This window comes from Eucyclogobius newberryi, unplaced genomic scaffold (genome assembly GCF_026437365.1).
Source record: "Eucyclogobius newberryi isolate DKJ021-1_F unplaced genomic scaffold, fEucNew1.0.hap1 SCAF_4, whole genome shotgun sequence".
Taxonomy (NCBI): domain Eukaryota; kingdom Metazoa; phylum Chordata; class Actinopteri; order Gobiiformes; family Gobiidae; genus Eucyclogobius; species Eucyclogobius newberryi.
The window spans coordinates 1,776,932-1,797,693 of NW_027316056.1; the positions used below are offsets into that span (position 1 = coordinate 1,776,932).

Sequence of the window (20,762 nt, forward strand, 5' to 3'; positions counted from 1 at the left end):
TATTTATTTTTTGTTCTTTATATTGTATTGAAGAAGACATGTTACTTAACAGGATATTGTAGAATACAGCATAATACTAGAAACAAGTCCACAGACTGACGGTTCAAAACTGAACAAAAGTGGCATTTAATCATTTTTCATTTACAGTGAACCCTCGTTTATCGCGGTGGTCACGTTCCAAAACGAACCCGCGGTAGGCGAAATCCGCGAAGTACAAACCTTAATTTTTTTACAGTTATTGTACAATGAAATACTCTCTCACCGCCGCTCTCACCGGCCTCTCACACGCCGCTCTCACCGGCCTCTCACGCGCCGCTCTCACCGGCCTCTCACGCGCCGCTCTCATCGGCCTCTCACACGCCGCTCTCACCGGCCTCTCACGCGCCGCTCTCATCGGCCTCACACACGCCGCTCTCACCGGCCTCTCACGCGCCGCTCTCACCGGCCTCTCACGCGCCGCTCTCACCGGCCTCTCACGCGCCGCTCTCATCGGCCTCTCACGCGCCGCTCTCATCGGCCTCTCACGCGCCGCTCTCACCGGCCTCTCACGCGCCGCTCTCATCGGCCTCACACACGCCGCTCTCACCGGCCTCTCACGCGCCGCTCTCACCGGCCTCTCACGCGCCGCTCTCACCGGCCTCTCACGCGCCGCTCTCATCGGCCTCTCACGCGCCGCTCTCATCGGCCTCTCACGCGCCGCTCTCACCGGCCTCTCACACACGCCGCTCTCACCGGCCTCTCACACGCCGCTCTCACCGGCCTCTCACGCGCCGCTCTCACCGGCCTCTCACACACGCCGCTCTCATCGGCCTCTCACGCGCCGCTCTCACCGGCCTCTCACACGCCGCTCTCATCGGCCTCTCACACGCCGCTCTCATCGGCCTCTCACACACGCCGCTCTCATCGGCCTCTCACACGCCGCTCTCATCGGCCTCTCACACGCCGCTCTCATCGGCCTCTCACGCGCCGCTCTCACCGGCCTCTCACACGCCGCTCTCATCGGCCTCTCACGCGCCGCTCTCACCGGCCTCTCACGCGCCGCTCTCATCGGCCTCTCACACACGCCGCTCTCATCGGCCTCTCACACACGCCGCTCTCATCGGCCTCTCACACGCCGCTCTCACCGGCCTCTCACACGCCGCTCTCACCGGCCTCTCACGCGCCGCTCTCACCGGCCTCTCACACACGCCGCTCTCATCGGCCTCTCACACGCCGCTCTCATCGGCCTCTCACACGGCGCTCTCATCGGCCTCTCACGCGCCGCTCTCACCGGCCTCTCACGCGCCGCTCTCACCGGCCTCTCACGCGCCGCTCTCATCGGCCTCTCACACACGCCGCTCTCATCGGCCTCTCACGCGCCGCTCTCATCGGCCTCTCACACGCTGCTCTCACCGGCCTCTCACACGCCGCTCTCATCGGCCTCTCACACGCCGCTCTCACCGGCCTCTCACGCGCCGCTCTCACCGGCCTCTCACACGCTGCTCTCACCGGCCTCTCACGCGCCGCTCTCACCGGCCTCTCACGCGCCGCTCTCATCGGCCTCTCACACACGCCGCTCTCATCGGCCTCTCACACACGCCGCTCTCATCGGCCTCTCACACGCCGCTCTCACCGGCCTCTCACACGCCGCTCTCACCGGCCTCTCACGCGCCGCTCTCACCGGCCTCTCACACACGCCGCTCTCATCGGCCTCTCACACGGCGCTCTCATCGGCCTCTCACGCGCCGCTCTCACCGGCCTCTCACGCGCCGCTCTCACCGGCCTCTCACGCGCCGCTCTCATCGGCCTCTCACACACGCCGCTCTCATCGGCCTCTCACGCGCCGCTCTCATCGGCCTCTCACACGCTGCTCTCACCGGCCTCTCACGCGCCGCTCTCATCGGCCTCTCACACGCCGCTCTCACCGGCCTCTCACGCGCCGCTCTCACCGGCCTCTCACACGCTGCTCTCACCGGCCTCTCACGCGCCGCTCTCATGGGCCTCACACACGCCGCTCTCACCGGCCTCGCAAACTTCAATTTGGCAAGCGGTTTTACGTACGTGTACATATTAATCCATAATGTTATTGACACAGGTAGAGAAGACGCGGAGAGACTTTTTAGCCAATCAGAATGCAGAACACGATGCATGATGAAAATCCGCGAAGCAGCGAGAGCGTGAAAAGTGAACCGCGTTATAGCGCGGGATCACTGTACATAGTTTTTGATTATCATGTGATTTTTTTTTAGTCCTACATATGCAGGACAATTAAGGACTTTTTTATATTATCAAATCAAATCAAATCAAATCAATTTATTTTTGTAAGGCCCAAAATCACAACAACAGTTGCCTCTGAGGGCCACAGGGGGAAATGAATCAACAATGTCTGTGGTGGCGATGAAGTCAGACAATGTCTGTGGTGGCGAGGGACGATGTCCCAGGGTCCTCTGTCCTTAGACTCTCCTTCTCGGCCAGGAAAAACTACAAAAAAAACCTCTTTGGGAAAAAAGCGTAGAAACCTGGAGGAGTTCCAGTGAAGGAGAGATCTGACTCTCACAGACGGACAGACGGACACAAGGAGACTGGAGCTGGACCCACTCTTCAGGCAGAAGAGGGACCGTCTGAGTCGAGCTGGACCCACTCTTCAGGCAGATGAGGGACCGTCGGAGGCGAGCTGGACCCACTCTTCAGGCAGATGAGGGACCGACTGAGGCGAACTGGAGCCACTCTTCAGGCAGATGAGGGACCGTCCACACAGGGCAGGGACCACTTCACCAGGGGAGGGGCATCTGGGTCCACAGGTCCTCAGGAGTGAGAGAAAGAAAAGAAGGCGGTGAACAGTTTGCAAGTGGAATCAAAAAATAAATATTGTTTGATAGCATAAGTAGTCAGAAGAAGAAGAGGATAGTGCTCAAGCTGTCATACTTCCCCCAGCACAGTTACTCCTAGGGCAGCGTAGCTGAAGCTGTGGGTTTATCTTTCTGTTCCTAACTACTCTGACCATAAGCGATTTCGAAGAGGAACGTTTTAAGCCTGGACTTAAATGAAGAGACTGTGTCAGCATATTTAACATGGGTCGGGAGCTGATTCCATAACACAGGAGCTTGGTAGCTAAACGCTCTACCTCCTACAGTACTTTTAGAGACTCTTGGCACCACCAGAAGGCCGGCATTCTGAGAGCGAAGAGCTCTGTTTGGATGATATGGTTCTATAGCATCTTTGAGGTAGGATGGGGCCATGTCATTTATGGCTTTGTAGGTCAAGAGTAGAATTTTGAATTTGATTCTGGACTCGACGGGGAGCCAGTGAAGAGACTTCAGCACTGGCGTAATGTGCTCTCTTCTTTTTGTTCCTGTTAGTAATCTTGCTGCTGCATTTTGAACCAGTTGAAAGCTTTTTATGGAGCTTTTAGGACACGCTGCAAGCAGGAGTTACAGTAGTCTAATCTAGTCGTTACAAATGCATGGATAAGTTTTTCGGCATCACTTTTAGGCAGGATTCTTCTGATTTTGGCGATGTTGCGCAAATGGAAATAGATAAGACAATAAGACAATACTATACAGAGCGGTCATTGCTTTGTTCATCTTCTTGGTTATAATAACTCCTTATTCATAAATATCTATCAGCCAATGAATTCCTTCAACTTAGCAAAGATTTTCGTTAGATTTTCTTTTACAATGTGCAACCTTTAGTGATCCAGAACTTAAAACTCATTTTTGTTTGTATGTTTTCATTGGTTCTTTCTGGGTTGCAAGCACAGATTTCCCCTCGGGATTCTCAGTTTCCTCAACCATTTGTCATCTGCCTGTAAGGCCTGTACAGGAATTCCTGACATTACATTACGTGCAATATTTTTCAATTAAGCTTCATATTCTGGGTCACACTAGAACAACAACGCTCTGATTTTTAATTAAAGTATTTTTTTAGATAAGGTAAAGCCTAACCTCTTTTTGTGAGATGTAGTCCGATAGAAGGTTATTCACTTATTCCACTCATCAAACAGCTGGTTGGGGATGGAAAATTGCAGAGTCTAGAGTAGATAGAGTTTGTAGTTTTTCTCTAAGATTGTTGACAATTATTTGTGGAGGACGACACCTAAATATTGAAGGGATTCCGCTTGCCATTTAAACGCTGCGCAAGAGGAGGGGGCACTAACACACCCTGATCTTCCTCCTTTTATTACACCCACTGTCGAGTCCATAGCGCTATCTGTCATCATTGTTGTGTACTGACATGTTCAATATACACCATAGTACTTTTGATACCCGAATAAGGCTAATGCCCAAGGAGGAGAGAGTCAAAATATAAAGTGTGAACATGTAAATATTTCATAGATTTGAGGATTTTCCCATTGGGATAACATGGGAGGTTTCTGTCATTGCTTGTGTATGACGTAAGAAATATGACTTAGATCTTATTGACTTTTGTGATCGGGACGCCAAAATAGAATTTGTGCCAAATTGCACTCAGGCCTAATAATAATAAATGGAAAGTAAAATAAATACCAGGAAATGCACCTCAAACTTCACCATGCACAAAACACAGCACTTCTCACAGTGTGAATCACAGATTAATGACTTGTCAATTACGAATCTGAATCTAAAAACCCCATATGTTGCAGGCCTGTATCAATGCCTGTATGTGGTGTGACCCACTAGTGAACACAATTAAATAAAGCAGAATACCTTGTGTAAACGGGTTAATTCTCCCAGATTTGTCCGGTCCAATCCTGCATAGTACTTGTTTCCTTCGCTGTCACTGCAGCTCGGGGCACCTGTTTACAGCGTGTCAAGCTTGTTTTGTTTGTTTGTTTTTTACTTGAAAGTTTCATCCCTGGTTGGAATGAAGGCGAGCAGGGAGACCATAGTGGATGAAGAATTTCTCAAATAAGGTTTTGGCCACTCTTTGAGATGTCTGGTTCTTGGTCAGAAACGCTTGTGCATAGCGAGTACAATTATCTGTGACCTCCGAAACGTTGCTCAAGCCTTTTTGGTCTCCATACAGAGAAAGTCAATGCACACAAGATGCAAAGAACCACTGCTCAAAATCTGGTGAAGCTTAGCAGCTCTCTGAGCAGGAGTCTTACACATATCACATTTGCCACAGTTTTTTATATGTTGCTCATGTGTTGTTCATGTGACCAGTAAAACGCTTCCACTTGCGATGAGGCGCTTGGAGATATGTACTTGCAAAAGCAAGACAGGGTCTTCTCCAGTGCATCTACAGAACTTACAGAATGAATTTTAACAGCAATTTTCTTTCTTTTATTTATTTATTATTTTAAAACTCTTAACACATACAAAAAAGTGGAAAATTACCAGAGAGAAAATAGTAAGGATTACCTTGTCCAAAAATTACTTTATTTCAGCTCAAATTAGTGCATTACTGGTAACCCAGAATATGAAGCTTTAGTCCTGCTTTAGACCTGCTTTAGACGTGCTTTAGTCCTGTTTTAGTCCTGCTTTAGACCTGCTTTAGACCTGCTTTAGTCCTGTTTTAGTCCTGCTTTAGTCCTGCTTTAGTCCTGTTTTAGTCCTGCTTTAGTCCTGTTTTAGTCCTGCTTTAGTCCTGCTTTAGACCTGCTTTAGACCTGCTTTAGTCCTGCTTTAGTCCTACTTTAGACCTGCGTTAGTTCTGCTTTAGACCTGCTTTAGACCTGCTTTAGTCCTGCTTTAGACCTGTTTTAGACATGATTTAGTCCTGCTTTAGTCCTACTTCAAACCTGCTTTAGTCCTATTTTAGACCTGCTTTAGTCCTACTTTAGACCTGCGTTAGTCCTGCTTTAGACCTGCTTTAGTCCTACTATAGACCTACGTTTGTCCTGCTTTTGACCTGTTTTAGACCTGCTTTAGTCCTACTCTAAACCTGCTTTAGACCTACTTTACACCTGCGTTTGTCCTGCTTTTGACCTGCTTTAGTCCTATTTTAGACCTGCTTTAGTCCTACTTTAAACCTGCTTTAGTCCTACTTTAGACCTGCGTTTGTCCTGCTTTAGTCCTGCTTTAGACCTACTGCTTAAGACATGCTTTAGTACTACTTTAGACCTGTTTTAGACCTGTTTTAGACCTGCTTTAGTCCTGCTTTAGTCCTACTTTAAACCTGCTTTAGTCCTGCTTTAGACCTGTTTTAGACCTGCTTTAGTCCTACTTTAAACCTGCTTTAGTCCTGCTTTAGACCTGTTTTAGACCTGCTTTAGTCCTACCTCAGACCCGTTTTAGTCCTACTTTAAACCTGCTTTAGTCCTACTTTAGACCTGCGTTTGTCCTGCTTTAGTCCTGCTTTAGACCTACTGCTTAAGACATGCTTTAGTACTACTTTAGACCTGTTTTAGACCTGTTTTAGACCTGCTTTAGTCCTACTTTAAACCTGCTTTAGTCCTGCTTTAGACCTGTTTTAGACCTGCTTTAGTCCTACTTTAAACCTGCTTTAGTCCTGCTTTAGACCTGTTTTAGACCTGCTTTAGTCCTACCTCAGACCCGTTTTAGTCCTACTTTAAACCTGCTTTAGTCCTACTTTAAACCTGCTTTAGTCCTACTTTAGACCTACGTTTGTCCTGCTTTAGTCCTACTTTAAAACCTCTGTTAGTCCTGCTTTAGACCTGTTTTAGACCTGCTTTACTCCTACTTCAGACCTGCGTTAGTCCTGCTTTAGACCTGTTTTAGACCTGCTTTAGTCCTACATTAGACCTGCGTTAGTCCTGTTTTAGACCTGCTTTAGTCCTACATTAGATCTGTTTTAGTCCTACTTCAGACCTGCTTTAGTCCTACTTTAAACCTGCTTTAGTCCTACTTTAAAACCTCTGTTAGTCCTGCTTTAGTCCTACTTTAGACCTGCTTTAGTCCTACTTCAGACCTGCTTTAGTCCTACTTTAGACCTGCTTTAGTCCTGCTTCAGTCCTACTTTAGACCTGCTTTAGTCCTGCTTTAGTCCTACTTTAGACCTGCTTTAGTCCTGCTTTAGTCCTACTTTAGACCTGCTTTAGTCCTATTTTAGACCTGCTTTAGTCCTGCTTTGGTCCTACTTCAGACCTGCGTTTGTCCTGCTTTAGACCTGCTTTAGTCCTGCTTTAGTCCTTCTTTAAACCTGCTTTAGTCCTACTTTAAAACCTCTGTTAGTCCTGCTTTAGACCTGTTTTAGACCTGCTTTAGTCCTACTTCAGGCCTGCGTTTGTCCTGCTTTAGTCCTGCTTTAGACCTGCTTTAGTCCTGCTTTAGTCCTACTTTAAACCTGCTTTAGTCCTACTTTAAAACCTCTGTTAGTCCTGCTTTAGACCTGTTTTAGACCTGCTTTAGTCCTACTTCAGACCTCCGTTAGTCTTGCTTTAGTCCAGCTTTAGTCCTGCTTTAGTCCTGCTTCAGTCCTACTTTAGACCTGCTTTAGTCCTACTTAAGTCCTGTTTTAGTCCTACTTTAAACCTGCTTTAGTCCTGCTTCAGTCCTACTTTAGACCTGCTTTAGTCCTGCTTTAGTCCTACTTTAGTTCTGCTTTAGTTCTACTTCAGACCTGCTTTAGACCTGCTTTAGTCCTACTTTAGACCTGCTTCTGACCTGCTTTAGTCCTACTTTAGTCCTGTTTTAGTCCTGCTTTAGACCTGCTTTCGTCCTACTTAAGACCTGGTTTAGACCTGCTTTAGTCCTGCTTCAGTCCTACTTCAGACCTGCTTTAGTCCTGCTTTTGACCTGCTTTAGTCCTGCTTTAGTCCTGCTTTTGACCTGCTTTTGTCCTGCTTTAGACCTGCTTTTGTCCTGCTTTAGACCTGCTTTAGACCTGCTTTAGTCCTGCTTTAGACCTGCTTTAGACCTGCTTTAGACCTGCTTTAGTCCTGCTTTAGACCTGCTTTAGTCCTGCTTTAGACCTGCTTTAGACCTGCTTTAGACCTGCTGTAGACCTGCTGTAGACCTGCTTTAGACCTACTTTAGTCCTGCTTTAGTCCTGCTTTTGACCTGCTTTTGTCCTGCTTTAGACCTGCTTTTGTCCTGCTTTAGACCTGCTTTTGTCCTGCTTTAGACCTGCTTTAGACCTGCTTTAGTCCTGCTTTAGACCTGCTTTAGTCCTGCTTTAGTCCTGCTTTAGACCTGCTTTAGACCTGCTTTAGACCTGCTTTAGACCTGCTTTAGTCCTGCTTTAGTCCTGCTTTAGACCTGCTTTAGACCTGCTTTAGACCTGCTGTAGACCTGCTTTAGACCTGCTTTAGTCCTGCTTTAGTTGTGTGGAGAATCAACCAATCACATTCAAACTAAAAAGGAGTCAATACACATCCGCCATCATTAACCTCCAACAGTTGATTATTTTTGATGTTCAATGTCCTGAATATCAGTGGAAATGAAAGTCAAATAATGATCTACTTAGTGATATTTTATTCACAATAATCATTAAAGTCACCAGGCTGACCTCTGTCCCGTGTGTGTCTAACTCTGACCCGTGTGTGTCTAACGCTGACCTCTGACCCGTATGTGTCTAACGCTGACCACTGACCCGTGTGTGTCTAAGGCTGACCTCTGACCCGTGTGTGTCTAACGCTGACCTCTAACCCGTGTGTGTCTAATGCTGACCTCTGACCCGTGTGTGTCTACCGCTGACCTCTGACCCGTGTGTGTCTAACGCTGACCTCTGACCCGTGTGTGTCTACCGCTGACCTCTGACCCGTGTGTGTCTAACGCTGACCTCTAACCCATATGTGTCTAACGCTGACCTCTGACCCGTGTGTGTCTAACGCTGGCCTCTGACCTGTGTGTGTCTAACGCTGACCTCTGACCCGTGTGTGTCTAACGCTGGCCTCTGACCTGTGTTTGTCTAACGCTGACCTCTAACACGTGTGTGTCTAACGCTGACCTCTAACCCGTGTGTGTCTAACGCTGACCTCTGACCCGTGTGTGTCTAACGCTGACCTCTAACCCGTTTGTGTCTAACGCTGACCTCTAACCTGTGTGTGTCTAACGCTGACCTCTGACCCGTGTGTGTCTAACGCTGACCTGTAACCCGTGTGTGTCTAACGCTGAGCTCTGACCCGTGTGTGTCTAACGCTGACGTCTGACCCGTGTGTGTCTAACGCTGACCTCTGACCCGTGTGTGTCTAACGCTGACCTCTGACCCGTGTGTGTCTAACGCTGGCCTCTGACCCGTGTGTGTCTAACGCTGACCTGTAACCCGTGTGTGTCTAACGCTGACCTCTGACCCGTGTGTGTCTAACGCTGACCTCTAACCCGTGTGTCTAACGCTGACCTCTGACCCGTGTGTGTCTAACGCTGACCTCTGACCCGTGTGTGTCTAACGCTGGCCTCTGACCCGTGTGTGTAACGCTGACCTGTAACCCGTGTGTGTCTAACGCTGACCTCTAACCCGTGTGTGTCTAACGCTGACCTCTGACCCGTGTGTGTCTAACGCTGACCTCTAACCCGTGTGTGTCTAACGCTGACCTCTGACCCGTGTGTGTCTAACGCTGACCTGTAACCCGTATGTGTCTAACGCTGACCTCTGACCCGTGTGTTTGTCTAACGCTGACCTCTAACCCGTTTGTGTCTAACACTGACCTCTGACCCGTGTGTGTCTACCGCTGACCTCTGACCCGTGTGTGTCTAACGCTGACCTCTGACCCGTGTGTGTCTACCGCTGACCTCTGACCCGTGTGTGTCTAACGCTGACCTGTAACCCGTGTGTGTCTAACGCTGACCTCTAACCCGTGTGTGTCTAACGCTGACCTCTAACCCGAGTGTGTCTAACGCTGACCTCTGACCTGTGTGTGTCTAACGCTGACCTGTAACCCGTGTGTGTCTAACGCTGACCTCTGACCCGTGTGTGTCTAACGCTGACCTCTAACCCGTGTGTGTCTAACGCTGACCTCTAACCCGTGTGTGTCTAACGCTGACCTCTGACCCGTGTGTGTCTAACACTGACCTCTGACCCGTGTGTGTCTACCGCTGACCTGTGACCCGTGTGTGTCTAACGCTGACCTCTGACCCGTGTGTGTCTAACAATGACCTCTAACCCGTGTGTGTCTAACGCTGACCTCTGACCCGTGTGTGTCTAACACTGACCTCTGACCCGTGTGTGTCTACCGCTGACCTGTGACCCGTGTGTGTCTAACGCTGACCTCTGACCCGTGTGTGTCTAACAATGACCTCTAACCCGTGTGTGTCTAACGCTGACCTCTAACCCGTGTGTGTCTAACGCTGACCTCTAACCCGTGTGTGTCTAACGCTGACCTGTAACCCGTGTGTGTCTAACGCTGACCTCTGACCCGTGTGTGTCTAACGCTGACCTCTAACCCGTGTGTCTAACGCTGACCTCTGACCCGTGTGTGTCTAACGCTGACCTGTAACCCGTATGTGTCTAACGCTGACCTCTGACCCGTGTGTGTCTAACACTGACCTCTAACCCGTTTGTGTCTAACACTGACCTCTGACCCGTGTGTGTCTACCGCTGACCTCTGACCCGTGTGTGTCTACCGCTGACCTCTGACCCGTGTGTGTCTAACGCTGACCTGTAACCCGTGTGTGTCTAACGCTGACCTCTAACCCGTGTGTGTCTAACGCTGACCTCTAACCCGAGTGTGTCTAACGCTGACCTCTGACCTGTGTGTGTCTAACGCTGACCTGTAACCCGTGTGTGTCTAACGCTGACCTCTGACCCGTGTGTGTCTAACGCTGACCTCTAACCCGTGTGTGTCTAACGCTGACCTCTGACCCGTGTGTGTCTGACGCTGACCTCTGACCCGTGTGTGTCTGACGCTGACCTCTAACCCGTGTGTGTCTAACGCTGACCTCTAACCCGTGTGTGTCTAACGCTGACCTCTGACCCGTGTGTGTCTAACACTGACCTCTGACCCGTGTGTGTCTACCGCTGACCTGTGACCCGTGTGTGTCTAACGCTGACCTGTGACCCGTGTGTGTCTAACGCTGACCTCTGACCCGTGTGTGTCTAACGCAGACCTCTGACCCGTGTGTGTCTAACGCTGACCTCTGACCCGTGTGTGTCTAACGCTGACCTGTAACCCGTGTGTGTCTAACGCTGACCTCTGACCCGTATGTGTCTAACGCTGACCTCTAACCCGTGTGTCTAACGCTGACCTCTGACCCGTGTGTGTCTAACGCTGACCTGTAACCCGTATGTGTCTAACGCTGACCTCTGACCCGTGTGTGTCTAACGTTGACCTCTAACCCGTGTGTCTAACGCTGACCTCTGACCCGTGTGTGTCTAACGCTGACCTCTGACCCGTGTGTTTGTCTAACGCTGACCTCTAACCTGTTTGTGTCTAACACTGACCTCTGACCCGTGTGTGTCTACCGCTGACCTCTGACCCGTGTGTGTCTAACGCTGACCTGTAACCCGTATGTGTCTAACGCTGACCTCTGACCCGTGTGTGTCTAACACTGACCTCTAACCCGTTTGTGTCTAACACTGACCTCTGACCCGTGTGTGTCTACCGCTGACCTCTGACCTGTGTGTGTCTTCCGCTGACCTCTGACCCGTGTGTGTCTAACGCTGACCTGTAACCCGTGTGTGTCTAACGCTGACCTCTAACCCGTGTGTGTCTAACGCTGACCTCTAACCCGAGTGTGTCTAACGCTGACCTCTGACCTGTGTGTGTCTAACGCTGACCTGTAACCCGTGTGTGTCTAACGCTGACCTCTGACCCGTGTGTGTCTAACGCTGACCTCTAACCCGTGTGTGTCTAACGCTGACCTCTGACCCGTGTGTGTCTGACGCTGACCTCTGACCCGTGTGTGTCTGACGCTGACCTCTAACCCGTGTGTGTCTAACGCTGACCTCTAACCCGTGTGTGTCTAACGCTGACCTCTGACCCGTGTGTGTCTAACACTGACCTCTGACCCGTGTGTGTCTACCGCTGACCTGTGACCCGTGTGTGTCTAACGCTGACCTGTGACCCGTGTGTGTCTAACGCTGACCTCTGACCCGTGTGTGTCTAACGCAGACCTCTGACCCGTGTGTGTCTAACGCTGGCCTCTGACCTGTGTGTGTCTAACGCTGACCTGTAACCCGTGTGTGTCTAACGCTGACCTCTGACCCGTGTGTGTCTAACAATGACCTCTAACCCGTGTGTGTCTAACGCTGACCTCTGACCCGTGTGTGTCTAACGCTGACCTCTGACCCGTGTGTGTCTAACGCTGACCTCTGACCCCTGTGTGTCACAGCGATATCCGCAGCCCCGCGGGCAGAAGAAGAAGCGTGTTGTGAAGTACGGCATGGGCGGCCTCATCGTGCTGCTGCTCATCTGTATTGTGTGGTTCCCTCTACTCTTCATGTCCCTGGTCAAGTCTGTGGCTGGAGTGGTCAACCGACCGCTGGATGTGTCCGTCACCATCACCCTGGGAGGCTTCCAGGTCAGGACGCCAACACACTCAATTTCCATTTGTTAAAAATAAACAAGAATATTTATTTGACTCTAGCGCTGAAGAGATTGTGTAAAATTGTCCTTCTGGTCTCAAATACAAAGTAAAGAAAAGCACTAAAAATCAACAAACACTTTTAAAAGCTTTATAAACCACATAAGTATAATTAGGACAAAATTAGACCATTTTTTCCCAATTTGCCATGTGGTGGTAACTTTATTTGTTGATTCATGCTTAGCAAAATAAAGTTAGTGCATGTTTATCAATGCACATCACTCGCATTAAAGGCGCAATGGACTATTTTTCAGCGATTTGAGAACTCAGGCGGAAGTGCTCATGCCACTCCCCCGTGCACATGCCACTCCCCCGTGCACATGCCACTCCCCCGTGCTCATGCCACTCCCCCGTGCACATGCCACTCCCCCGTGCACATGCCACTCCCCCGTGCTCATGCCACTCCCCCGTGCACATGCCACTCCCCCGTGCACATGCCACTCCCCCGTGCACATGCCACTCCCCCGTGCTCATGCCACTCTCCCGTGCTCATGCCACTCCCCCGTGCACATGCCACTCCCCCGTGCTCATGAGATCCTATAAGCTGCCTAATGCCCCGTTCAGACCGGTGCGGCAAAAGCATCCAGTTTACATTCAAAGTCTATGTAAACGTGCGTCGAGCAGCTCCTGCATTTTTGCGGCGCGGTTTCCGCTTATTTACGGCGCAATTCGGCGCGCTTTTGCGATTTCCGCTCGAGCCGCTTTGACGGGCGTATAAGCTTCAATGCCTCAAAATGTTTCGCCGCAAATAAGTTCAGATTGTTGAGCTTTTCTGCGGTGCGGCGGGACAGCAGCCAATCAGAGATGACGCTCCAGTGATGTACGATGTCTCTCCAAAGTGGAGAGAAAGGTTGAGGAGAACAAAATACTTGCATGGATATAGGAGTTGACAAACTGCAGATAGTAATGAAGTCAAGATGAGAAATGAATAAGGGAACTTAATTGAGAGCTGAATGAGATTGAGAATGAGTGGAATGAGAGATAGCTGAGAGGGTAGTCTGATTTAAGATGGTTCCTGAAGATCGAAGAAGAGGAATTGGGGCGATCGTCGAAGTTTAGTGCAGAGTGTCAGATTTTGGGACAGTGAATCGTGAGTAGGAGTTGGCAGATTATGGTGACTTGAGTATAAGCAATGCAGGTGACGGATTGATAGATGGGACTCCCATCTATCAATTCCCTCAGGCGAGTAGACTGAATTTAGAGAATTATGAGGTGCGGCAAAATAGAATATCCCTTACTGATCTACTAGAGAGGAGTTGTCGAATGAGAGTCTTCTGAATGACCGAACCCCCAAAGAATATCCGGAACAATAGTGTGGTATAATCCAGGATCTGTTAGAGTAGCCGGAAACGAGGTGCATTCCCTTGGGCCTTGGACCGAGAGAAAGAATCATTCTAGTGCAGAGTCCGATGGTCGCCTGAAAATATTTAAATGCGGGAGTCTGCGTCTTCTGTGTTTTGACTTGAGAAGTGCACTAGAGTTACTCGTCGTAGAAACGAGAAGCAGATTCTTGGTTTGAAATGAAGAAGGGCTTGCACTGTAGGATGATGTGAATGCCTGGTAGAGGACACTAAGCGCTTGAGGACTGTCTCATGCATATGGCAACTAGAATGAGTTGGAAGGGGTTGGAGTGCTCTGAGCGTTTGATGCACGATGTATTGAGGTGCACGCTGAGAAATGTCTCCTCTAAGAAAGAGGGAATGTGAGATGATTTAGAATCCCCGCTGCCCTGTGACAGCTCCGGGGAGAAACAGCGTGCCGGTGCCCGGCAACATTTCTGGAGAGAGACAGCGTCCCATTGCCCGCTGAGACCCCCCTTATTCAATGCTAGGGGGGGGGGGCAGGATGGATGAAGAATAGAAAGGAGATCAAATGGGTGACGGACTCAGGTGCGAGAAGAGGATCGAAGGAGAGACTGAATAGAACCAGAGGGGCATCCCGGTACCCGGTGGCTCTGGAGTAGACATTCCTGTGCACAGTGGCTCTGAGAGAAGGCTTCTGTGGAATTAATGAGTGGGGCTATGAGCTGTGGATGGGTGCGAGCGTGTGGCTGCTGCGTGGGAACCGGAGAGAGACTGCTGCTGGGGATTGGAGCGAGCGGCTACTGCCATGGATTGGAGCGAGCATGTGGCCGCTGGCAAGCTTCTTGCTCAGAGCGAGCGTGCTTGCTGTTAGCGTGGTTGCTGCCGTGGATCGACGTGAGCGTGGCCGAGTGAGCGAGGCAGCTAGTGTGGATTGGGGCAGCGAGGCCTAGCCTGGGTCGGAGTAGTATTCTAGCATGAGTTGGCGTAATGGTTATGATGAATGGGATGAAGGGTGAAAGAGAAAATGAGCAGCGGTGGCATGGAATATGGCAGAAGCCCAAAGGCGATGTGAGTATGTGTGAGAAGGCAAGGCAAACATGGTAAGATGAGGTATCGTGAAAAGCATGTACTTGTATGACTACAGTTATGTTAGGTAACTTGGATTTAGCTGTCGGTTGTAGCAGTAGGGGTAGAGGGGGGATAGAGGGATGGAGGAATGCATGTCAAGGGGGTTGAGTGCACTGCAATTCAAGACACTGTTGCAGAAAGCAAAGCAACATGTTGGATGGATGGAGGAATGTTACCCATCCCCCATGGACCAGCAACACTGTCTTTACCAGACCAACCTTCTCCCTTTTGGTAAATCACCTCTGAAAGAACACAGAGGACACCAAATGGTTCAAAGGACCTGACCCCTGTGGATGAGATTGACTGAGAGTTAAAGTCGCTCCCACTCTAGGCCACACTTCTGAAGTCAGATAAAAAGACCAACGAGCCTCAGTTCTCTTCTCTTCGCTTCTTGATCTGAACCTCTACCAAGACACTCTATGTCATAGACCCGATGGGCCCCTCCCTCATGAGGGTTCTATTGTCTCCCACGTCTCAGCACCATGCTGCATCGTAGGACTCGTCAAAAATCTTCTAAGGCTAAACCCAGCAACAAAGACCAGCACCACAGACAGAACCAAGGACCCAAAGATCTCTGAGGAGGCCTTGATCCACATCTGAGCCTTTCCTGAAACTTGCAGAGTGGCATTCAAGATAGGTTATATCTAGATTATTTTAAAATCAATCAAAACCTACTTTTCAATACCAGCGTTTCTTTTAACCAAGTTGAGCCCAAACATGGCCCATCTCACCAAATGTCTAATTAATTGCTTTGATATTTGTGTTTATTAAAGCACAAAATCATTCTGGTTCATAGAACTAAAAACAGTTTTCCATATGACTGAAAGGATTTTTCTTTGCACTCTTCTCTGCTGTGTGAAGCACTTTGAATTGCCTTGTGTATGAAATGTGCTCTACAAATAAACTTTTTATAGATTTTTTGTTGTTGTAATTGTAAACAACCATATCACCTAAAATCTTACACATGTTGACCACAATGTAATGGCTAGTCTCAGCAAGTAGCAAGTAGTCACATTAAGCCCGTATTGCAGAGTGCACTGAAGCAACATGTTAGCTTAGCATTAGCTCCACCGGAGCAGACAAGTAAGATTCTAAAGTGATCACGAGACCGCCTTAAAACACAGCGTGAAAGCAATAATTTAGTAGTAAAGTAAAAGTGTACCTGAGTAAACAGTTCCGTTGCAATGTAGTCCAGGAAATGTAAGCTCTGAAGACTGTGCTCTGCAGACGGTCTGGAGTAATGAGAGGAAAACACGGAGCACGCAGCTGCCATGAGGATCACAGCTGATTGGTGGAAAATGTAAACAATACGTTGGCTAGAAAAAGGTGACGCCCCCCAGGAGAGCAGGAAAAAGACCCCAAAACTCCCCATTTTTAACAGCTTAATGTATACGTTTAAGACAACCAATAGTGTTATCTGAAGCACACAGGGGCTTATTCATAACTTCAACTAGCACATTCTGCAAAAAAATGAAAATCACAAATTTGGGGGGAAAAAAGTAAAATGCTGTTTTTCTCAGTTTCACCGAGGCCGACATGGTCCGACAATTGCGGCGGCGGGGCACATATGGATCTTTTGGTCTACTTCACTTTGTCACGCAGGTCCACACAGGTGTGGCTAGAGAAATTGAACTTAGGTTTAATAAACCACAGTTTGGTTATGTTTAAACAAGGGTGAAAACACTTTCAACACAATAGAACAAACTGCAAAGAAAAAATAGCTCACAGACGGAAAAGAGATCAGAGGGTGGAGGGAAAACGATTTACAAACCAAAGTTAGAACACACTGGCCCACTTTGGGCAAATACTCACATGTCTTCAGTACTGTCCAGGTCTAATAAAGGGAAAACATGTCAGATCAGATCCCGCATTAAATTTGCAAATGCCAACGCCTCTTCCGCTGAATTGGATCTTCTTATTTTCCCATTTATTATTATATTATATATTATCTTCAGCATTGCAGAATAAAGCAGAGTGTGTTTAGCGAGTTCCTTCAGTGTCCTTCAGTGTCCAGTCCAAAAATGACGACAGAGAAAGACTTTGTTTGAGCAAAGAAGAGAGGGAAATCTGCGGAGACGAGAGATGATGCGATCTGTTGCGCTAATAAACAAACACACCTGTAGCAGCGGGGCTGTTGCGTGCTTCCACACGGGGGTGAGTGTGCGCATGGGCACTTTTCAAAAAGGGACTAACAGTCGCTAGAGTTCTCAAATCGGCAAAAAAGCCTTTATTATTCCTTTAAGACTTATCTGGGTGAGAATTACAATTGTAAAACTTCCCCTTCCATCCTCTTGGATGCTGGTTAAGCAATTGTATTTATTTTTTTCCATTTATTTTTTAAACATAAAACAACAAAAATGTATATTAAATAGTTAATGCTGTTTTAACCCTTGTACGGTGTTCATTGTGTTGTTACTCAGCTGGTGTTCCTGTTTATGTTGGGGGTTATAATTAAAATTAGTTTGTCCCAAGTAGAAGCAATATAAACTATGTTTAATATTAGCCCTCTAACTTTGTTATCACACATTTATGAATTAAAGGGCTACTCGTTTTTTTGTTTGTTTTTAGTAAAATCAAGGAAATCAATTATGCACAAGATAAGAGTGGACAAAATCAAACAAATTTACAAATTAAGCGATGTTTGTCATGATGATGAACTTTTATTTCTTTGAATTTCAATGAACTTCATTAGTAATCAGGTCATTTTAACAGCAGAACACAGTTTACACAACGCAAGCTGATCACATGCAGTGACCATGTCAGTCTAGAGCCATTGAACACATTGTCTACATACACATGAGTGACACAGTTTGGTTGTGTGTCTGTTGCAAATGTATTTGTTGCACTTGATCCACGTATATTGGCTCTTCCGGTCCGTCTTGGGCCCACATACTTCACAGCGTCGCTTTTTCTTGCTGCCACCTAGAATAATGAAAAGATCACGAATTTAACTAAAACCTGTGTCTGAGTGTCAAAAATATAATGCAACACAGCCTCACATACTTGGCTCAGGCTCTGCAGATGGTGGCTCTCAGGTTGGGTGGATGGGGCCCCTGCACTGTCCCCCTGAGTTCTCACAGTGGCTGCAGAGGCTGAGGTTCTGGGGGCAAGTTGTCTCTGGTGGATTGAGGATTGACCAGTGTCTTGCCCAATTCCTCAAGAAAGAAGCATCTCCTCTGGAACTTCCCTCTCTTCCACTCTGGGTTCAGCGCCATCCAGATGACAAAGGCGTTCTATGCTGAGATGTCCAGTCATAGAAAATCACCAGTGGCCAGCGTAGGGTCCTTCTCTTGCACCAGCTTGTCTTGTCCAAATTGTCCACCCCTCCTTTTGTGGCATTGTAATCCATTATTATTCCTGTTTTTTGATGTTCCAGGCCACAGATTCTCCCATCTCTGTGTAGTGTAGTGAGTACCACATTCTTTGCTTTCTATTGCACATAGGATACCAAGGATGTGTCAGTCATGTAGCCCACACACACACACACACACACACACACACACACACAGCAGGCCCTGACAGAATGAAGGTACACAGGACCTTTTAGGTTCCCTGGGTCCAGGAAACCCGATCACCATGTATGTAATATAAATGTGTAGGGCGGGTTACGGTGTGCGGTCAATGAAAATTTGCTCTGATATATGTTCTTCGCAGAAAATGAGCCACAGCCAAGGAGTCTGAGTTCTAAAAAAAATATTGCATTGTATTATTTTTCTTTTGATGAAAACTGAAAACGGGTCCCACAGACCCATACACCATACAAGGGTTAAGAGGAAATATTATAGCCATTGCACTTGAACTGGCTGTAGCACATGCAGAAACGCATTAGTGTTTATTTGTTTGTTGTAGCCAAATAAAAACGTGACGTATTTCTGCCCAGATGGTAAGTGGTAAAAAGATGTATCTTTACGCTTTGGCTTTGCACCGACTATGTTCCAATATGCAGCGGCCTGGTCTTTACTGGTTTAAGGAAAGACACACCGTCACTCCGGTTTACGCTGAAAGCAACAGTGAAATTATTACTACTGAATGACATTGGAACTGTACTGTGGCGTTTTTTTACAGATTCTAAAGGGAATATCCTTGCTGTTAGCTCATGAATTTCATAATGATATCTCCAACAAGAGTTTGTTTTTTTCAGATACATTGTTAAAACTGTACAAAAAAAACAAAAAAACACTGCTTTCCTGTCAATAAAGCCTAAAAGCACAACATCTTAAAATAAATAAGTCCTTGGTTTACTTAAAAATCAAAATGTATCAAAAAGCTAAGTAAATAAGCAGCTGGAGCAACACGGAGTAAACAAGGAAAGCATCTGAACTCTTCAGTAACATCAGTAACTGTGCAGGACAGTTTCAGAGGCTCTTTCATTGACATGTGCTTATATCCTCAGCCCATCTTCACCATGAGTGCCCAGCAGAACCAGCTGAGGGACCTGAGTGAGCAGGAGTACCAGGCATTCCTCAGTTCCTACAGCTATGAGCCGGTGAGCACTTCAACAGCCTGAGAGCCTTTAAGTGATTACTCTTGTGTTTTACAGCTGTTAATGTAGCAATGCCTCCCAAACCATGAATCAAATTAATGTTAAAGGTGCCATAACATGCTTTTTTTCACGTTTCGTAGTCTATCCTAAGTGTCTAATTGATAATAATAAGGGTTGTGCAAAACCCTTAACATAATAGTTCAGAAATATCACCCAGACCTTGGACCCTTCACCAACCTGGAAATGCAAACGGCTTGGTTTGATATTCGCCCCCACCCTTGTGAAGAGCCATCTGGCTCCCCCGCCCACCCCGTGACGTAGTCTCAGAGCGTGTGTGTGCCCCGCCCACCCGTGACGTAGTGTCAGAGCGCGTGTGTGCCCCGCCCAACCCGTGACGTAGTCTCAGAGCGTGTGTGTCCCGCCCACCCGTGACGTAGTCTCAACGAGAGCGTGTGTCCCCGCCCACCTGTGACGTAGTCTCAACGAGAGCGTGTGTCCCCGCCCACCCGTGACGTAGTTTCAGAGAGCGCGTGTGTCCCCCGCCCACCCCGGAGACGGTGGGGGTGTAAACAAACTAACTCAATAATCACGTTTTTGATTCTAGCGGCGGTGAAAGACGACGGGGCCGGTACTGACTATAGAGAGCACTCACGTGACGTCACACGGCCGCGCCCCACGCTCCCCCAGGCTCTTGGCCGTCATCAGTGCGTGTCTCCCCATACAAGCCCATTATATACCGGAGTTTTTCTGCTTCGATTTACGACCAAACACGGTTCAAAGAGGCCCAAAACTTCATTAATGATATCACACTCTTTACTATTATCACAATGGTGAAGGTTTATGTGGCAGTTGATGCAGCAGCCGGGAAAATAAACGGAGAGAAGTTCTATCCGATACCGAGAAACCCGGAAATAAGAGCGCGAAGGACATAGACTTTTATACATATATGTATATAGATCTATAGATATATCTGCTCTGCGCACGCTGTAGAATTAACATCAGTTTAATCTAGGCTCAAAGTAGACTCTTTGTTGATCTGAAGCTCTATCGGTCACTCACTCGCGCGGCGGGAGTGGCGCACGGCGGAGCTGACAGCTGTTCAGCCCGGTGGAGGTGACTGAACCCCGGGCATGCAGACTGACGCACCGCTGTCTGCGCTGGAGCTCCGGATATATAAGTATCTGTTCTGCACACGCTGTAGAATTAACACCAGTTTAGTACACACTTTGTTGATCTGAAGTTTTATCGGTTGTCACTCACTCGCGCGCGGACGGAGTGGCTCGCGGCACAGGGAGCTGACATCTGATCAGCCCGGTGGGAGGCGGGAGGGGGGGGTGGAGAGGGGGGAGGGCAAGGGGGGATGGTGACGCGTGCCTGTGGTTATGACATGGTCTTGTAGCCACCGCCCGTCAGTTTGGAGATTGGAGGAAAGGAGATAGTCTGTACTATAGCTCAAAACTGTGG

General features: G+C 48.3%; 1 protein-coding gene across 1 annotated transcript in view; it reads left to right on the forward strand.

Moving 5' to 3' along the window:
- LOC140377306 (piezo-type mechanosensitive ion channel component 2-like) overlaps nt 1–20,762 on the forward strand; it is a 196,398-nt gene that overhangs the window by 135,976 nt on the left and 39,660 nt on the right. The window contains exons 48-49 of the mRNA XM_072462675.1: nt 12,132–12,320; nt 19,209–19,301. Coding sequence (XP_072318776.1) covers nt 12,132–12,320; nt 19,209–19,301 — 282 coding nt within the window. The remainder of the gene's footprint in view (nt 1–12,131; nt 12,321–19,208; nt 19,302–20,762) is intronic.